We start from the raw sequence: 21,291 nt of genomic DNA, 5'->3' as shown, positions 1-21,291 counted from the left end.
GGGGAACTCAGAAGCCCAGATGACCAGTCAGCACTAGTTTATTGTTGCCCAGACAAGGCACAATCAGGTCTGCCCAGCATTCTCCACTATCTTAGATCTAGTTTGATCTAGATCATCTTCTAGGTCATCTCTGAAGATTATATCTCCCATATTTGTCTCCCAGACAACCCAATCGCATTACACACACACACACACAGTGTGTAATGTTTTGTTGTTCCATATCAGTTAGTTGGTGTGATTCATCAAAACTGTGATTAACATGCCTTACTATTGCGGAGATTTAATAAACATCCTTGTAGTTAAACAGAAAGTATCATGTTACAATTGTGCATGGTAGGCTAACCCTAACCCAAACCCTGTGACTTGTTTGAGAAGGACATAACTCTTCAGAGATCTGCAATATAGTTGGTTATAGTCCCCTGTCTCCTTGTGGTGCCCTGTATTATTAATTTGTATTATACATTCTAGTAATAATCATGAATCACTTCTTGATTCACAATTTAGGATTTGTGCCCATTTCATAATTAATAACCAACTGTGTTCCTTCCAAATCCAGCAGCTCTGATAAAATCATTAAAAATGTTGAGTATGTGTGTATAGACACGTCTTTGCTGGCCCCAGCAGATTTCTTTCCTCCTCAAGTGACAATGGGTTGTTAAATGTGTGATCTTTTCAAATCATGCATTTCCCCCCAATGACTTCTTGCTCTGCTCTAATGGATTGTTTATTTGATGAAATATATAATACTAAAAGCTCTTCACATGCATTGTTCCCAAGGTTGTTCACAAAGCCCTCATTATTGAGTGTGCAGAGATTTACACAGATTTTAAGTTTTGCCTCAAATGTAGACCTTTCTGTGAGGCAATAAGAAACCACTGTAAACCACTCGTGAAGACTGGCTTTGTGCTTCACTTGTAGTCAACCATGGGACATCTGGGTGACACGAGGACACAGATGCAGCTAGGGCTTGGAGAGCTCCTGACTGTAGATACCAATTACGATCACTGCTCCTCTCAGAGAAGTCAGACAGGGGACAGTGTAGATGGTTGTTGGTAGATGGATGGAATTATGTGTCATCATGGGGACAAAGCTGAGGCTGATAATTGGGCATGGGACTCCGTGGCAACAAAGCAACATGGCCTTGGTAATGAGATTAATGATGTTGTGTTAGGTCTTGTTTCACCAAGGAGAGGATTATCTCCTAACAGCATTCCTAAGGTGAAAGAAAGGACAATTACACAGACACAGATTGATCAGCCTCATTCACCATTCAAGCTGAGCTCAAAATGATGTTTCAGAGTTGGGTCAGGCCTCATTCGCAGACACACATACAAACAAACAGACAAACAAACAAAACAATTAATAAAAAAAAAAAAAAAAACACACTGTAATGAGCATTAAAGATTTCAAAATCAATCGTTTTCAGCCTGAGCCAGATGAGCATATACTGGGCTGCAAAGTTCAAACTGACTAATGATCAGGATTCGGTATTCAGTCAGGTCCATAAATATTTGGACACTGACACAATTCTCAGCATTTCTGCTCTGTACACCACCACAATGGATTTGAAATGAAACAGTCAGGTTGTGCTTTAAGTTCAGACTTTTAGCTTTAATTTGAGTGAAATTTACACCTGAATAAGTTGAACTCTGTAGCCATTACAATATATGTTAAATGTGTCCTGCACCTTTGTGCAGGACCAAAGGTAATTGGACAATTGACTGCTCAGCTTGGCCAGCCTGTGTTACTTAGTTATTTCTCTAGAGTTCATTCTATTTGTGGTGTATGTGTTTGAGGTTAACTCTCAATAAGAAGTACAGCTTTCACTATCAGTGAAGCATGTCCTCATTAGACTGAAGAATGAAATCAAACCAAACCCATCAGAGAAATAGCAAAAACATTAGGTGTGGCCAAAGCAAGTATTTGGTACATTCTTAAAAAGAAAGAACATAGAAGTTAGCTCAGCAATGTCAAAAGACCCAGAAGATTGTGGAAAAAAAGTTGGGTACACTCTGTGTCAAGACTTCAGAGAAGACTTTACCTGGGTGGATACGAAGGGTTCAGTACAAGGTGTAAACCATTGGTGAGCCTCAAAAACAGATTAGAGTTTGCCAGAAAACATCTAAATGAGCCTGTGCAGTTTTGGAACAACAGTCTATGGACAGAGGAGGAAAAAGATCCAAATAAAAAGCATTGCACCTCATCAGTGAAGCGTGGTGGTGACAGTGTAATGGCGCGGACTTCCACAGCTGCCAATAGAACTGGTTTCCTTATATTTATTGATGATGTGACTGCTGACAAAAGCAGCAGGATGAATTTTGGAGTGTTTTGGGAGACAGAAAGTGAAAGCAGGAGGAGAGCAAATGCGATAAAAATGTAAGCAAAGGCATACAGATGTATGGAGTGAGTAATGCCTGGTGACACTAAATGAGCATTAGGAAATCTTAGCAGTAAGTGAAAATAGGGGTTTTAAGCAAGAGAAGTAACAATAGGAAATGCTTAATGATTACAAATAGTTATTGCAGCAGTAGGTATTCATCAGGAAGATGGAGCAGACATAATTCACCATCCATAGGATGAGAACAGGGAGAGACAGGACGAGAAGGAGATAGACAAACTATGGGAAAGAAACAAAGTTAGTGATATGTAATGGTGTGGTGACATTCGATAATATTATTAGAAATATAATCAGTAGCAAAACTTGTGTTATCTTTGTTTTATATAACAAGGATAATTTTGTCTCTATGCAGCAGCTCCAGCTCCAATGTGGTCAAAACATTGCAAGTGACGGGCAGTTGGCTCTGTGTTGTGTTATAAATAGGCAGCGAATAACTGTTGCAGTCACACACAGACAAACGTTCCTTTATTGTGTATTTATGAACAGTTTGCACATTTATGATTCATCAACTGTAATAAAAACTCTCAGAGTTGTATTATTTGGAAAACAAATGGGCATGAATAAATAATGAAAAGTGAACAAACCCGGTAGCTGTAGTTTTTTTTTTTTTTTCTTCTTCCTTCCAGTGACTGAACTTTCTGTATACATTATAAATCAATTCATCTAGCAAAAAACGTGTCCTAACTTTATAAAATATGGGTTTTCAGTTGAAGTCCAATGTCTTCAAAATCATCCAAAAGAAGAAATCAATTGTGAAATGCCACTATAATACAGTCAAATATCATGAGGTTCTTCTCTAATAAAAACTGACATCAACCATCTAGAGGAAAACCTACCGAAGTGCACAAGAAAATAAATTCTCTTGATCGCACAGGGGGGTTGAAATTTGGGCTATTTATGTACTTTAGATATAAACATTCTACTTACATGTTCATTTCACCTTTTCATCACTGAGGCAACAGTGTAATCACATATAATCAAAAGTTACACTTTATTATACAGTCTGCGTAGCTTATGTGTACTATTTTCCAGCACAGAACTATTGTATTGAATAGCACTAGTGCTGATGTCGATCCCAAAAGAAACTTCAAAATAATAAACAACCTTTTGTACCATTTTGTTTATTGATGCAGAGAAATGAAAACGTGTCCATGTGCAACACGCTCCTCCCAGGAAAATACTAAGCAAATGTGGAAACACCAAATTGGAGACAATGGACAGTACACTAATATTTGTCTAACTTTGGCAGAAGGCTAAAAAGACATACACTATATCAGTATTGGGTTCATATTTAAGGTATTTTAAAAATTAACATTTAAGGGATTATGGAGAATATGCAAAACTGCTTTGACAAAATTTTTGCGGTTTTAAGGTCATTTTTAATATAAATGAATGTAACACATTACATTTTTTGACAACTGTTTCTTTATGTATTTATCTTTTGATTGTTTTTTTAGTGACATTCAACCATGGAGACTGGATTTAGTGCTCGGCAGGAGGCATTCATGATTCCCACAAACAGGTGATGTTTAAACTGTGTGCCTCATTTATATTTTACCACAACCAAAATATTGTTTTTTTTATTGAAATACCTTTTGGCTAACAAATCAATGTTGCTAATTTGCTAATTGGGACTGGCTTAAAGTAGTTTAAGCAATGTAGCAGAGGCTGGAGGTAGCTTTGAACTGTTAGGTAATATTGCTGCAATAGCAGCTGCTATGCTATAGAAACTTTACTGCTGGCTATCGCACATGGCTATTAGATACAATGAAGCTACTTTTTGGCAAACAGAGTGCTAATAGCCTTGAAAATATATTTCCTTGTGTATTGGCATATTTGTGTGTGTGTGTTTTGAGTTAACGAGCTGATTAGATTGTGGGGCCATAGGAAAGCAATATTCATTTAACTTTTTCATGATATTCAAATTTTCTGAAATACAGAATTTTGTTAGCTCTAAGTTTTAATTGAAATTAAAAGAAAAACACTTCAAATATATCAGTCTGTGTTTAATGAATTTCTAAAATATGAGTTTCCGTTTTTGAATTGAGTTAGAATGAATAAACCTTTTGATGACAATCTAATTCCTTGAGGTGAGCCTGTAAAACACACATTTCATCTCGCGATTTACAACAATTGAAAACAAAAAAGAAGTGAATCTGCTTGACCATTGTACTTCATTCCTCTGGAAAAAATATATTTGCTCTACATTTGAACCTGATCTTAAATGCATTTTGAACAGCAGTGGAATAAACATGAAAGCCCAAACATCCGCTGAATTATTTCTGATGATACATGACATCGCTAAAATGATTTTATGTGAATCATTAAACACATACTGTATTTGAAATGTATTTTCTTTTCAGATTACTGTTATAGAGGGAAGAATATTTGAAAAGAAATGCCAAGAATGAACTACTTGCAATGCTATTGAATTTTAGATGTCTCTTTTCCTTCTTGGGTTTTTAGAATGAATAGTTAGTTGTTATTTATGTAATATTTTCAAATAATTCTTTAACAAACCAACACGTGGTCCCAGTTGGTGGTTGTGACGAGATTTGTGACACAACAAAGCCAAAACAACACAGAGATTGTAGAATAAAGTGCACTGTAACTGAATCATACTCATCTTGCAAAAACAGTAGTTGTGCGCTGTGCAGCTTCAAACTGGGCAGAGGGCTCTAGGGCTCTCTTGATGTCATTCATCAAGGTTGGACCTGCCATTTCTTGGTATTAATAGCCTGGGGTGAAGTAGGTCTTCTCCACTGTGGAGATGATCTGGCAACTCGGTTGAGCCCTATCTCATGTTCCTCCACTTTTTTTTTTTCTTACGCCAGCTTCATTCTAGGCCTCATCCTCCTCAAAGCTGTTACAGTAGGAGCGGGGACTCAGCGGGGGTCACCAGAACAACTGAATACCCCCTTGTCCCCTTCCCTGTCCTCTACATCACTCCATGTACTCTTTGCTACTTTCCCAGTTCATTAAATCATAAGACTCTGATAAATTCATGATTGATAAATTATCTTCTCTTTGTAGACAATAAAATTAACATAATATGTGGTATTTAAGGCAGTCTTTTATAAATAAGACAATTAAAACCAGAAAATGTAATCAGATAGGAAAAAACTGAAAGGTCAAACTTGTCCCTAAGAACTCATGTTTAATTGCTCCTTAGATAAAATCTTTCTTGTTTTGTTCTTCGATCTCTCAGGGAAAAGTCTTGTAAGGTTCCCAAAAGTCTTCTTCTCTCCTTTATTTGATCATCTTGTATTCCATGGAGTCTTTCAAGACCTTATAGAAGCCTGGGTTTTCGTTTTTGAGCAGAGCAGAAACCTCACTGTTGGAGTTATACGTGCACTGATGGCACACTTTTGTTGAGGACCTGCGCCCTCATCAGCTGGACACTGGTCATAATCTTCTTCTGGTGGCCCATCAGAGTCACCCCAAGCCTCTGGATGTCCCTGAAAAAAATAAACACAATGCTATATCACACCTTAAATACTGTTTAGGTCACATGTTTAGGGGAAAAAAAAACCAAAATATATAAAACATACATCATGGGATTCTTTTATATGAAACTGTCCAAATGTTTGGTGGCAGTGCTGTAGTTAGCGTTAGCGTCTGAGTCAGAAGTCTCAGGGACCTGAGCTCTTTCAGTGTGGAATTTACGTGTGTGTTTCCAAGAGGTTCTCCAGCTTCCTCTAACAGTGCAAAGACATATAGGTTCATTGGTAACCCTAAACTGGCCATCAGTGTCAATCCTGAAGTCAGTTAGGATTGACCATAACCCCCTTCAACATGGACAGAAAAGTGGCATAGATAACGGATGCTTGGATGGGATGAATGTTCACATCAGACAATTTTCAGACTGCAGCAGACTGAAAAAAACTGAGAGTATAAGATTTAATTTACGAAACCTCAAACGTACATTTCTTTAAGATTAATGAGTGTCTATTATAAGCAAGGGGAGCACTGCTACTGGTCAGAATCAAATCAGGGTCCTTGTGGTTAAGACTGAGCCCTGATCATACACAGTCTACCAGGTGAGCCAATAAATTGCCTGAATTTGATGGTTTTTAAATAGACTTTTCCATAATAAACTCTATGTTTGATTTGCTGTAATTTTTTTTCATGCCAACAAAATGTTTAAGTGTTGCCTTCATAAATGACTGATTGTGTACATTGTCACAATATTGGTTCAGTCACTATGACAACACAGCCTGCTCGTCATCCTTTCAGAGATTATTTTAATTACACTGAGGCACCATCAGTGGCTGCAACAGAGAATTATCTAAATCTGCAGTTTCCTTACCTTAGAATGAGAGAAAATAGGAGCAACAATTCATTCATAACTGAATTGGGAATGTTGCATTGAAACTGTATACTAACCATTAACTCTTAACTACTGTACTATGACTCCAGTATAGTATAGTATAGTATAGTATATACTCCAGATAGTCTAAATAAAAGCCTAGGGGTGCAGGGGCATTATCTAAGTCATCCCTGATGAAGCTACATATATAAGGAGTTGCAGGAACCACAGCTTAATACAGATCAAATTAGCATTTGTGAGTATGACGTGGGCACTTTGCATGTCAGCGGGTCAAAATGATTTTTATCTGTATTCGCTGACGTGTACTGGAAGTGTGTCGAAGCTAAAACTAACTTCAGTCACAGTTCAAGCTCTGTGTGCAATGGTTTCTCACCCGCAGGGCCTTTAAGAGGCATACAGTATATCAGCTGGTTGAGCCTACTCCTAACAAAATAAATGATCTATCATGACCTTTGAACTCTCCATCACAGTCAGTACTTACCCTTGGTTCATGCAAATGACATGTCCCAGAGTGTGGTACCCCCCAGCTGCAAAGTGCTCCTTGTAGCGGCCCATCTTTATAGTGTCCAGCCAATCATCTACTGAGTTACAGCTACTGAAGTCAGGGATAGATCTCTCCATCAGTGGAGGACTATTTAAACTGTGGCCAAGACAGATAGAAATAGGATGGAGGGCAGGGGGTGAACGGGAAGACAAAAAGATTAGTTGGAGAGAGCCCGAGAACAAGAAAAGTAGTGAGCAAGAGAGACAACGACTGGGGAAAGGCAGCTTTGAAATGCATTGCTAACCAAGGCAGAAAATCAATACCAGTTAAAATGATAGAGAAGAGGTGGCAGCTATGGTGGGAGAATGGCTGCTTTGGGTAGATTAATAAAGGGAGAAATACTTAACAGACCTCCTTCTCATCTGCTTCCTCCTCCACCTACACTTTCCCTCACCTTAGACACACACGTGTAACGCAGAATCCCAATGCCATGCACCACTGACTCCATGCGATCTGGGATCTGAACTGAGCAATTTACTCAAGTCCAGCTTCAGCCCAGCTGTCCTCTCAAACCCGTTTCCACATTCACCATTGATCAATGTCAATATCACAGTCGGGCTTTTACTTAACGCACAGCACTCCTGTTGGAGATGAGCTTATTGGAAAACGAGCACAACCACTTGCTTCATTCTGCCAGAGAACCTTGAGGGAAACTTTTCACCACAACTTTATCTCACCTCGCTCATGTTTGATAGAGGCGGGATGAAATTGGATTTACTCTGCCTTCCACACGAGGACAGTTACTTAGCAGCCTAACTGTCTGTCACCATGAATTGTCTAAGAGATCATCTTCTCAGCCTCATTTAGGCAGTGTCTTGACTGATTTGCAGCTTAATCCGCTAATTCCATGAACCAATATTTGAATTAATTTTGATCAACAGTCTGGCCAAATTAAATAAAAAAAACTGTTCTGCGTATGACACAATGTACAACATATAGCTTTGTAGGTAACGCAGATCTAATCAGTAGGCACCCCACCTGCAGAGCGTGTCCATAGACTTCAGGTTCTCTGGGTTACGGATTAGCTTGTCAAGAATGGTGACAATCTGGCAAAAGCGTGGCCTCTCATTGCGATCCTTCTGCCAGCAGTCCAGCATCAGTGTGTGTAGAGCCGCGGGGCACCCCATAGGAGCAGGCAGCCTGTAGCCCTCTTCCACAGATTTGATCACCTGCACATGTATAGCAAAATATAGATGGGACTACTTTGTCAAGGATGACAACAAATACATTATTAGCTATGGACCAAGTGCTCACATCTCTGTTGGTGAGGTTCCAGTATGGTCGTTCTCCATATGACATCACCTCCCACATGACAACGCCGTAGCTCCATACATCACTGGAGGAGGAGAATTTCCTGTAAGAGATGGCCTCCGGGGCTGTCCAGCGAATCGGGATCTTCCCACCCTGTTGGCAACATGATGATGAGGTTTGGCAAGATGTTACAGATTTTCTGAGAAATATTGAGAAAACACTGTGAGCTGACAGAATCAAATTTACCACTCAATCGCACTGATATAGACAGTTTTTCTGCTGTCAACTCAGAAGTCATCCAACTACCAGGTGGACATTTTATTATGTTGTGTTAATATGTGCAGAATGAAATTGTTGTATTACTACACCCCAACTTGTAAATAATGTAAATACTATAATCTATACTCTAACAACACATCTGTTAGAAGAGAGGATATGATCCTCTCTTTTGATTGGCTGATTGTTTGCTGAGCAATTAAAAAAAAATTAAGGGCATTTTGTATACTATCACTGTCTTGGACATTCAAATGGAACATCATTGTAAATAAATCATAAATAGAAGTAAAAGACAAATAATTGACTTTTAAAATATAGTGAAATCTAAGTAAAAAGCAGCATAAAATAGAAAAAGTATCAAATCTAAGATTGGCATTTAACTTCAGCACTTCAGTAAATATAGCAATGAGCGAATGTTCATGTGAGCATAAAGTTCTATGACGTATTACATTCTAAAGAGAGCCAATATGGATGTAATAAGGACAAGAATAAACTTGCAAATCTTAGCAAGTATGCATACCTCTTACATTATTTTGATTCAGAGTTGACACTTAATTAGGCTGACAAATGGACACATCACTTCTTAAACAAACAAAGTGCTCCCATTGGGCTATTTTAAACATCGGCAGTTACTCATACTCAAACATAGTCCATTGGAAACACCTGACGTTGTGCTAAATATTAAAACCAGCAACATGACCCAGTGGAATTTACTTGCAGGTTCTTTAAAGTGACTTTGCTGTCATTTTGATGCCACACTATAAGCAGCCTCAATCACTTTATACAAATTCGCTGACTAAAGTGAAGTGTGTTAATCGGCCACTACCAAGCATTCATCCGAGATATGTTGTACTGACGCTGTATTGTGTATAATGTCACATTCTGAGGTCCATATTCCCTTCATAGTGTCCCTGATGCTGCATGTAATCACCTTTCTTTCTGTAATCCGATAACTGCTTTTAAACAGACTGTGACAGACTAATATTACTAAATGCTCATTTGCATCTGTGAGCTGCCAGCTGATAGCATCAGACAGTGGAAAGAGCTACTTCGGCCAGGTTTAGTTAAGACTTAATATGTTTGTTCCCATGATGTTGCAGGTGTAGTATTTATCTACTCTCATCTGAAGCACTTTCAAAGATGATTTTACTTTACCACATCCAATTTTTATTGTATATATATATATTTTTTTTTTTTTTTAATCTTGCTGTTGTGTTTGTCTCTTCGCCAGCGGGAACTGAGCATTAACATAACAGTTTGAGAATAGGAATACTTTGACTACTAACTACATTTAAACTTGTCTATTTAAATACCAAGAAGACTTCTCTTTACCCCAAAAATTATCTAATGATTATTATCACATCAAAGTATGTAATTAATTATGTATTTCATAACCCATTTTTATTTGCCTGAAACACTTTGGTTAACAATAACGACATAACTAAACAGAGTCTAGTCTGTAGACATTACAGTGTTGAAAGGTTTCATACTATGGATTCAAGTTTAGCATGCAGAACTCATGAAGAATGAATTACAGTGTTTACCTCACTGGCTTGGTTGTCTTTGTAACATTTGGTAACAACAGTTATGTTATGCATTTTAATATTACTGTTTTGTATCTGTCCTGAAGAAATTGGAGTCTAGGATGTCTTAAGATCAGGATGTTTTATTAACCATGATTTATCAAGGAGAAAGGAGGATTCATCAACACAGTGTTCATACCCGATGTCGCCTTAAAGCACCCCTGGGAGTGCTGTTATATACTCTGGAGAAATAACTCTAGATAGCGTACCCTCCAAAATTAGTCAAATACCCCAAGAAGAGGGCGAAGAGAGGGATAAGTGTTTTACTGGTTCATCAACCATAAACAAGGATTATGGATTAGGATGATTATGTCCACCAAAGTGCTGATTCTGAGAGCTTGGAGCCACTTGTTGCTGACTGTTGAAGGTCTGCTTTTATCAGCCCTGGCTCCAGTGGTATCAGCAGAAAACCACTGCTCTGTTCCGAGGAGTTACCTGAGTTCTCAAGGCCTGTTAGATTTAGTGCATTATCTGTAGCATGGAGACCTCGACCCCACAGTGACGTCTTACCTTGAGTCACTTACTCATCAGGTAGAAAGGAGAAAACTCCCTCATAGCTACAATGCACTTGGGTGTAAAGGTTTCATAAAGATTTCTGCAACTAGCCAACTGCAGTGAAGGCAATCTGCTCATCGAAAACTGACTAGCAACCAGTTTTGTTTTAAAATGAATATGGATCAGCATGGATGCAGCCCTAATATTACGACATGTCATCAAGCACAGAAAGTGAAAAAAATTAACTAAGGCTAAGACAAATGAAGTTTAATATGATTAAAGGGGTAGTTCATCGATTCAGAATTTCATTTAATTGAAGTTGTGGAACTCATGAGCAACAGAAGCAAATGTAAAGGGTTCAAAACTCTGTCTTTAGACTAAAACATCTTGGCTTGTGGTATGGCCATTGTAGAATTCATAAATTTGAAACTGGGCAGTCAAAAGTCTTTGCACCTGTCTCGACAGGTCTCTTTAAAATTTGCGTTTGGCTCTAATATTTCTGTTGTGGTTAAACGTGAGGTATAATTTGTTTTGGAAAATGTCTATTGGATAGTCCTTTGTTATTTAAATCTACTATTTGTTCCCAGGCAAATTGGTTTTGCTCAAGGCAAAACTTTATATTTTACTCAATTTTACTTATTATAGCGCCATTTTTTGTGCGCAAACTTTTAAGTAATATTTTAATAAAGGAACAGATGAATTGAGGAGATGAGAAGTGGATTTTCCAACTGCAGGTTGACCGACTTCCTCCCATCCCACGGGGTTTAAACTCCCAGGTCAAACTTCCTCAGCCTGAACTGCAAAACTTGGCGTAGTTCATATTGAGGAAGGCCCTTTGTTTTGAGACACAGTGGAAATACAATTTTATCCGACTTCAGTCAAAAATAACAAGTTTACATTCATTTAAAATCCGATTATAGTCAGATTAATGCAATAATCTGGTTTTCTCCAGTGCACATAAACGTATTGACTTGGACAGTTGGACGTCCTATGTTTGTTCTCATCTGTGATCCTTACTGAAGCACTATGCCAGTCCCAACTAAAATTCCCTCTACTGACAGTATTATTATCAGCAGATGAGCAGTGTGCTTCAGTGCTTCAGCTCTCAGGTAATCTCATGCCTGAAGGTAGCATTGGTTACCTCTGTGGCAATTACATCTTAAACACTTGTCTATGCTGGCAGTGTGGAGCAAGGCGTGTATTGTCAATCCATAGAGTCTGGTGTCGATCAACCAAAAGGCAAAATGACACACCTGGGCAGCCCCGTCATTGGCATTACATTTCTTTGCGCATTTCTGCAAATATTAAGAAATGTATGTATGTGAAAAGCATTAAAAGGTATGAAGGAATGCAAATGCACAAAGAATGCATGAGGGCATTGATGCCTAAATTTTTTTTGAGCATTTCTGCTGCAATTTATGCATATTCATTTATTTATTGTCTCATCTCTTTATTCATGTATATTTTTAATTGTGGCAGTGTCACTCCTCCATACATAACACTGACATAGCAGACAATGGAGCTCATACTAAAATAGCATGGCTGTGTGGTTGCATGGCCGACGGCAAACGTAGTCCATGATCTGTTGTTGTACTAATTAGGGATGTCACAATCTGGATTATAAAGCAGATGTGTCACAGGTGTGAAAAAGCACACATACTGTATGTTTAAGTGGGGCGAGTCAACACTACCTCCAGTAACGTGAATCTGCAGCCAGTTAAAGACACCATGACACCTGCCGATATAGGAGGCAGATTAACTGAGCTTAACTCCCTCCTGAAATCACTGGTGTGAAAATATATATCTTGCTGCCTGAGTCGTGCCAAGAATGTCCACATTGTCAACAAAAAAAAAATCACTTTGTGAGCTTTATTATGTGTATGTAGCGTACTCAACAGGCAACACGAAATATATTGCAGGATATTAAGAAGTAGACGTAACAATGAAACAACACCGTTAACACAGCCAACTCTTCCATCTTCATTTAGAGTTAAGCTCCCACAAAATTCTACTTATGCTAAAGCCATAACTTGTGATAGGGGGATTTGTAGCATCAGACATGTGACCTTATCTAGTGTTGGAAAACCCTTTACAGATATAAGCATGTAATTAGCGTACTGGAACCTCGCTATTATATGCCAAGCAGGTTGCATCTTATATTGCACCATACAGACTATGAAAATAGATAAAATTTAATTGAGTTATTATGGCATAAAACCAATGACACTAGATCAAACTGCACTAGTCTAAAAATAGCAAAGACATCTCTGCTAAAATGATGGGAAAAAAAAGGAAAAAGAATGCGAATCCTGACCTTGAAATCGACAACTAAATCAAATTGAGGATTTGGAAAATCGTGACACTCATTGTAATAACATTTCTTCAGAGGAGTCCTTGTCCCAAAATGCGCCCATTTGATGAGTATACTGTAGGCCCACACCGAAAACACTTAAAAAGAATTATGCTGAAATGTAAGAAGTGCATCATGGAAATTCATGCATTCACCTAAACCTGTGCGATATAAAACCTGTGTGATAGTTCGGAAGTTCTCTTTCATGCTCCCTGAAAATGGAAGTCAGGATATTTAAGCCTCTGCTGCTTCTGTTTTTTGTCAGTTTTTCTTCTGTCTCTTGTGTGTCCCCAAACATGTCCATTATAAAAGTGCATTACAAAGTCACTGGAGTATTTCAAATCAGTCTATAGCTTTCTCACTGCTTAGAACCTATTATGATCATCTAAGTAAACACAAGGCTTTAGCTACTAAAACTAAAGTTGAGATCAATATTTGAGCATACTTTAAATTTTAAGTGTGTTATTTAAGATCTGTGCATGTCTAAATGTGTGTGTGTTGCTGCATTAATCCTTGCCTCAATGTGAAAACTCACACTGGTGGTGTATGCAGCATCTGGGTCATCCTCCAGCACCCGGGAAAGGCCAAAGTCAGACACCTTACACACCAGGTTGCTGTTGACCAGGATGTTGCGTGCAGCCAGGTCCCTGTGGATGTAGCCCAGGTCGGACAGGTAGGTCATACCGGCTGCGATCCCGCGCAGGAGCCCTACAAGCTGGATGATGGTGAATTGGCCATCGTGTCTCTAGAGGAAGGCAGAGAAGAAGAAACAAAATCCGATCAGGAAAAAAAAAAAAAGACAGATGAAAAAAAGTGATGTTATTGCACCAAAAGATGATGAGTGATAACATGAAAGATTTTAATCAAGACAAAGAACAGAGTAAAGATAAGAGAATAAATGATAGGGATATAATCTGCAGTATTTTCAAATAAGAAAATCCCGGGTATGTCTGATACTGTGGATGTAATGAAATGTTCAATCAACCTACAGTGTATCTTATTAAAGAAAATTTTAACCTGCTCCAACTTTGGCCCACTGGTATCCGATCACTTCTCCTGGCAATAACTCACTAACATGCAGGAAGTGATCACTTCGCCAAAACCTTAATCCCATCCAAAAATACCACAACCACAACTGATCAGCTCTTGAGTGAAAAATTTCTCTCTGAAGTTGATCCAAATGTGGGCAGCACGGCAGCATAGTGGTTAGTGCTGTTGCCTCACAACAAGAAGGTTGGGGGTTTTGGTTCCCAGTCTGGGGTGTGAATGTGAGTGTGTTGGTCTCTGTCTGTCTCTGTGTGTTGGCCCTGTGATGGACTGTTGACTTGTCCAGGGTGCACCCCACCCTCGCCCAGCGTGAGCTGGGATTGGCTCCAGCAACACCTGCAACCTGGAAGCGGATAAAGCGGTTGAAGATGAACGAATGATTCAAATGTTGCTGACAGGCTGAGCTTATGTCTTGGTGATACACAAGGGGCATTTCAACATTAAGTGATTCACATATTCACAAAGGTTTGATGGATGACTGGATTCAGAGGAATGCAGCAAAATGTATGCTGGCACCAAATACTGACACAAATTTAAAGAATTATCATAAGAAATTAAAAGAAGAGGCTCTTGCACTTGAAGCATTAACACCAACCCTGAGGAAGGCGTCCAGGGAGCCATTTTCCATGTACTCTGTGATGATCATCACCGGTTTGCCTGGAGGAACAGAAACATATAGGATTAATCCTGTCCTGCTATGGAGTATCTGTGTTGCAAGTAGTTGTGAGATGTGTGAAAGTAGACTGTTCTGATACTGCACTTTCACACTCTTACCAGTTCCTCAAAGGGCTTCATAACTATGGACCTACAGCACTTCCTAAAACACACTTGTAGGTTGAACACGGAACCACCAGAGATTTAGACTTAGACTTCCTTCATTTGTCATTCAAGATTTTCATTAATTGCAATGTTGAGCTGATCGAAATTACGTTGCTCTGGTAAAAATTGGAGCAGGTTTTAACCAACAGGGAAGTATTAGATAATAAAACAGAGCATGCAAAAGGTCTTAATTAACTTAAGAATTAAAATTGTGCAAAAATATAAGAGTACAGTATTAAAAAATATTGCACAAATGTATTGTTTTATTCCACAACAATAATATAACCATGGCTCAGGAGCTGGGTTTTGATTAATGGATTTGCTTTTCTTCCTGTTTATATGAGGGTGATTGTTTAAAATTATTATCCATACAATAAATGACTGGACAACCCATAGACCTCCCATTGAACTTGTTCACTTTGGGAGAAAACTGATGAATGTGGGTAACTGGGGAGGTGTTGCAACTGATTCCTTTTAACTGTTGGTGGGCAAGTTGGTCTTTTGTTTAGTTTGATCCAGACTGAGATCTTAACAATTATTGAACAGTTTGTTCCCCAGAGGCTTAATGAGCAGATTTTTGTATTTTTGTGTTACCATGAGCATGACAATTGTGGTTTGAGTGAATCCCACAAACAGCAGCAGAGCAAATGGAACATACAGTTCCTGCCTTCATATACCTGTAAAGCAAACGTTCTCGGACTGACTGCAGACTACCTGCTGTAGAAAACAGATCTGGTATGGTAAGAACTAATTCATTTTTATTTTCGTCTTTTCACCTGTATGATCACTAGTCAGCTGGTAGAGTGATCTATCTAATGAACAAGTCAATTTGTGTTGAAGTCTCTGGGAAAATGAACCTACTTTTCACTTGATCTATCAGCTCTGTAAACGTTACTAATGTGAGTTGACTACAAGCTACAAGTCTGACAGAATAGAGCACAGAGCAGGACAGATTCAGCCCTCACTCTTCCTCAGCTCCACCCTTTCCAAATAGAGTTTCTCTTTACAATGCAGACTTTTATGTTACAAAACTATCAGTTTTAGAATGTTGTATGAATTTAAATGTTTAACTTTTTACCCTTCTGTGACACGTATGTAACTGGTGTTTTTAACGTCGATCATTAGGCATTTCAGTGTTATATCTGTTATGGCATTACATACTGATCTATAGTTTTAACGGCAGCGTACTGTGGGTTACCACGCCCTCCAGGTGAATGACATTGGGGTGATCAAACTGAGCCATGATGGATGCCTCAGCCAGGAAGTCCCTCTTCTGCTTTTCTGTGTATCCAGCCTTGAGGGTCTTTAGAGCCACCGGGATGTCTCTTTTCCCCGGGAGCCTCATACGGCCGTAACATACCTCGCCAAATTCCCCTAAACACAAGAACATAGCAACCTAGAGTTAGGTGGTTTGTCCATATATCTGTATGCAACCTGAAGTAAGCTAAACATACATACAGTACATCAGTCTCTTTCTTGTGAATATTTATTCATTTCCTTATCAGTGCACATTTGTTATTTGGTCTGAACTTTAAACTTCTCTTTGTGTCTGCAGGAGTTAGATGCAGCACAGTGCATTGTGGGGCTGACACAAGTTAGTATTCCCTGCCTGTCTAAGGAGCTTTGATTGACAGCCTCATGCAACACTCTGATTTCACTCTGTCATCCTCCTCTCTGCTGCACACCACAGCCTTAATGCCAGCCAATAATTTCAAGTTAGCTTAGCCACTGATTCTCACTCTTTGTGTGCATGTGTGTGAGTGCGTGCACAAGTTCATGGTCTTACCTGAACCAATGATTTTTTCTATTTTGATTCTGGAAGCTTCAATTTCCCGGGCAAACTCATGGACCGCTTGACAGGGGTCCTCATATGTATGTGGGTCGATATAGAACCTTGCGTCAGGGAATGACACTAAGATAAACAACATTACCATGTGGTCAAATATCAGAGAATGGGAGCAACATTCCATCTGAGCCTCTGTCACTGGTGTGTGGAGAGACAGATGATGAAAGGGAAGAAATGACTCAGGGAATGGAGCAGACAGAGGCAGGGAGAGAATAAACAACGTGCAGCAAATAAGGCCTGTGTGTGTTTGTAATCACTTGGAGCGAAATGAAAATTGTTTGCTCTGAGGACGAACTTTATTACACAAGGGATGAAAATATGAACTCCCAAGGGAAGGTGATTTAATCTATCATTGGTAATTGAGGGATGGGTCAAACATACCGTGGCCGTTCTGGTAATGCATCTTCTCCTCATCAGAGTCCTGGAAGGCTTTGCTGTAGCCACAGTGTCTATACAAATCACACACACACACACACACACACACACACACACACACACACACATACACACACACACACACACACACACACACACACATACACACACATGCACACACATAAAGATACAGCTGGATGAATACAGGACAATTGGAAAACAATTGTACCATCAAACTCTTCATTAATTAATTAATCACTCATCATTAATTCATTTGTAATAGTTAATGATCTATCATTCACTTTATCAGGGCTTTCCATCACTGAGTGAGGAATATTTATTTGCAAAGACTGGCTGGTCAAAATATGAATATAGTTCTCCTTTACCCTCTTAAATGAACATAAAGAGACAGTAAAAATAAAAAAAGAAGAATCAGCACATGTCTTGTGGCCTGTTTCATTCCTCTAACGGATCTGTAGTTTTTTGGCAAGTTTGAAATAAGGCACTCACTCCACTCATGTTATTGGTTAGCATTGTTCAGAATGGAAAGTGTTGGGATAGATGAAATTTGTGTGCCAGAGGTGTCCTGAGAACTCTTTATTTTCCTGCAGTGCACTTGGAAAAAGGGGTTAAAATTAGTATATAATAATATATGTGCTCCAGATTCTAATAATAACTCTCCATGTCATTGTGTATCATGTGAAGAGTTTTTCTCAGAGGAAAATCCTCCTTGTCTTGAATATATGGAGTTTCAAGAATTCACTTTAGACACTTGACACACAGTGATTTGATTATTATCATATTGTCTGAGTGTAATACTTTATTGTTTTGCTGTAGTGCCACTGGCAGAGTGACACTTAAATTAGAAATGTATTTGAGGTTTCTGTATTTTTCTGTTGCTAAGTCTAGATTTGTTTATTTGACATTGATAATGATCTCCGATAACGTGGTAATTTATACAGTTTCCTGCCTCATCTGGGTAAAAATGCATTCTTCTTGGGAGCCCCAAGAAATTTTGATATTTCAAATAAAGGTCACTGCAAGAACATGTCTACCTATATGGCAATAAAAATGTTCCTAGTCTAGGTGTTTTATTGGCCAGACTTTAAAAATAAGGTAAAGGACAGCCAGTTGTGCAGTGACTTACAGTATTCATTGGAACAGTGGTGTTGAACAGTTCAGATGGTGGTTTGGGATTTCAAAAATTCCACTTAAGGTTATAGGAACTTCATCATTGTTACAATATACTACATTGCCTGACTCCTTTAATAAGATTTTTGTAGAGGTGTAATGTAGGGTTGATTTTGACAAGAGGATGTCTCAGCAGATCACCTGCAGAGTACAGAAAGCCCCGTAGCAGAAACTGCCTAGTAGCTGTTGTAAATTAGAGAGGTAATATCCATCCGTCAGCCTGGGATTAATATTATGCAACATTTCTGTCTGCACATCTAAAGGGGAATAAAACTGAGTTGATTGCAAAGACTCACCCAGTAACTCACTGTAAATGATTTCAGTGCACTGCAGAAAAATACCAGTTTCTGGTGCAGCGACGTATGTGGCACTGTGCACCAGCATTAGAATAGGGACTCAGAACCTGACAGCGACAGGCTACTACTTTGTTGTGAATGACCCCTGGCGCTGGGCCTAGTCTTTGTCACCTGGCACACTGTAAGCAATAACCAGATGAGAGCCATTTTAACACCAGCAGAACCAGAAGCACAGAGTTGTTTAACTGCTCCAACACAGATAGAGAGCTCAAAGACTTCCCAGCTTCCCAGCCCAAGTGTTTCAATACAACTGTGAATCTATAAATGCCAAAAAAAAAAAAAAAAAAAGCGGCAAGTTACTACATAGTACAACGCCAGAATACAACTGACTGAAGAAATAGCATGTGGACGGCATACTTGTGCTCAACGCAACACACACATACACACACAGAGCTTCCTGAAAATCTAGAAACTGCACCTGCGTCTGTGATTTGATTAAGCTTTACTGAGACCACACCTGCATTGGTTAGCAGAGAATAAACATCTAGGCTTGCATATGAAATTTCCAAAAGCCCAAAAACATGCATGTTAGGTGATTGGTGTCTCTAAATGGTATGTGTGAGGACGTCAGCGGTGTGATGGACTAGGGACCTGTCCAGGGTGAACCCTGTAATTGCCCGATGTCGGCCGGAATTGACCCCAACCAACTTATGACCATGCACAAATAAGCAGTATGGTCAGTGGATGATTGGATGACACCACACCTTCACTGGAGGTTGTTGTATATTCTACAAGCTAAACACACCGATGTCATTTTAAATCATTGCCCATGGTTCAAATGCAAGTGAACTAACAGCGATCTCTGTGCTTCAGTTTCTATGGCGCACCTCTCTTCGCTGCTGGCATTTTTCCTGTCTTGGAAGCTGACGACAACACATTTACTGAAGTCACAACCTGCCATTTCACCACTGTTTGTGTCACATCGGCTACAGATTGAGTAAAAAACAAATAGCGGTTGACAGAGAAGCTAATTATGGGTTAAAGTGTCCTCATAAATAATGTGATGAACACATTCAGATCATCTCTATGTCTACAGAATGCTAGCGTAGCATGAGCTACCTTCAATGATAGCAGGGCTCTGTTTTAACATCCTACAATAAAAGATTAATATCTCATTTTTCTCTCTCCCCATTTAGGGGATTCTGTATTATTATTATTCTGTATACCAGTAAATCTGTCCCTGCAGGTATTTTCCCATCAGTAATAAGAGGTTAGCCAGAGGCTTTCTGAGGACTCCTCAGAAAGGATAATGACAATTCTGCGCATCACAAATATCATTCATTTGGAGTCTACAGTCAACATCATGATTTTTTTCCTGGATAAAATGTTTAAATCTTTACAACACCTCCCCCTCCCCAACAAAATGGGAATGAAAAACTTAATAAGCATTTAAATATGAATGTATTAAGTACAATTAAAATGAATCATTTGGCGTAGTTCTACAAAAGTTGTAATTTGAAGACATCAAAAGGGAAGAGGAGAAGAAGGTGGTATGTGGGATGGGGGAAGTGGAAAAAGGGGGGACTGATTGGGTATGTGCGAAGATTTGGCTTACAAGCTACTGGACACGAATCAATATAATTAAATCCAACATGAGGTGGAAAATTAGCTAAGTAAGGCAGTGAGAAGACAGGGTGGGGAAGGATTGAGGCATTTGTTTTCAAATTTTGCTTTGTTTTCCTTGTTGTCCTCATTACTGATATCAAAGCATGAAGACATTTTTGTAAATTGCAACATTTTGGACCTTTAAACATGACAAGCTGGACTACAGGAAGTTAATCTCCCCAAACAGGCTTAAATCATATCTCTGCCCAGGTGTATTCTAAGAGATGTTACAATGTTACTCTCATTTTACTTTCAGCAAATACTACATGTAGCAAATGCAAATATGAAATACAGTGCAAACATAGTTTCAACACAATCAACATTACACAAGAGAGACACCGTAGAGAAGTGTAAGAAAGTGTTCCACACACAGCAGCGATGGGTAGTGTGGTAAAGTGTAGCCTTGCCGTTTCCTGCAGATGATGATGGCCATAAAGGTCACCAGGCCGGTCACCAGGGCAATGCAGATCCATATGATGGTCATGGTGTTGTAGCGTAGAGGAGCTGCAAACACAAACACACAAAGGTGTGACTCCTAGAGTCTCCAAGAGTTAATCAAAGGGTTGATCTTTCAGCTATTAGGCTCGTCTTCTGTGGAACTGCTTCTGCCAAAAATGCTCTTCGTTGACGAAAGCCTGAAAAACTTGACTACGATTTAGCTGCACTGCTATCGGCCAAGATTGCTGGAGGATGCACCAAGCGACTCTCTCTCCCTCTCTCTCCGTCCTCAACCTATGCATATATGTCACTGACTTCTCTTCCTGTCCTCATCCAGCAGGTGCTGAATTATCACTTCTCCATGTTCAATTTCAACACCTGCTGCTA

At 39.1% G+C, this 21,291-nt stretch overlaps 1 protein-coding gene across 2 annotated transcripts in view; it reads right to left on the bottom strand.

Annotated features, from left to right (window-relative positions):
• Positions 1-2,878: 2,878 nt before the first annotated feature.
• epha8 (eph receptor A8) overlaps positions 2,879-21,291 on the bottom strand; it is a 98,790-nt gene continuing 80,377 nt past the window's right edge. Inside the window, exons 11-20 of one of the 2 annotated variants that reach the window (XM_029501433.1) lie at positions 20,838-20,970; positions 17,321-17,388; positions 16,880-17,005; positions 16,282-16,467; positions 14,870-14,931; positions 13,763-13,972; positions 8,527-8,676; positions 8,251-8,441; positions 7,210-7,368; positions 2,879-5,856 (exon numbers count right to left, since the gene is read on the bottom strand). In XM_029501433.1, the coding sequence (XP_029357293.1) occupies positions 5,742-5,856; positions 7,210-7,368; positions 8,251-8,441; positions 8,527-8,676; positions 13,763-13,972; positions 14,870-14,931; positions 16,282-16,467; positions 16,880-17,005; positions 17,321-17,388; positions 20,838-20,970 (1,400 nt within the window). In that variant the 3' untranslated portion in view covers positions 2,879-5,741. The remainder of the gene's footprint in view (positions 5,857-7,209; positions 7,369-8,250; positions 8,442-8,526; positions 8,677-13,762; positions 13,973-14,869; positions 14,932-16,281; positions 16,468-16,879; positions 17,006-17,320; positions 17,389-20,837; positions 20,971-21,291) is intronic. The other variant, XM_029501432.1, reaches the window with a different exon arrangement.

This window comes from Echeneis naucrates, chromosome 5, assembly GCF_900963305.1.
Source record: "Echeneis naucrates chromosome 5, fEcheNa1.1, whole genome shotgun sequence".
Taxonomy (NCBI): Eukaryota; Metazoa; Chordata; class Actinopteri; order Carangiformes; family Echeneidae; genus Echeneis; species Echeneis naucrates.
Note: the sequence above shows the minus strand (reverse complement) of the source record. Positions and strands in the feature narration are given on the sequence as shown.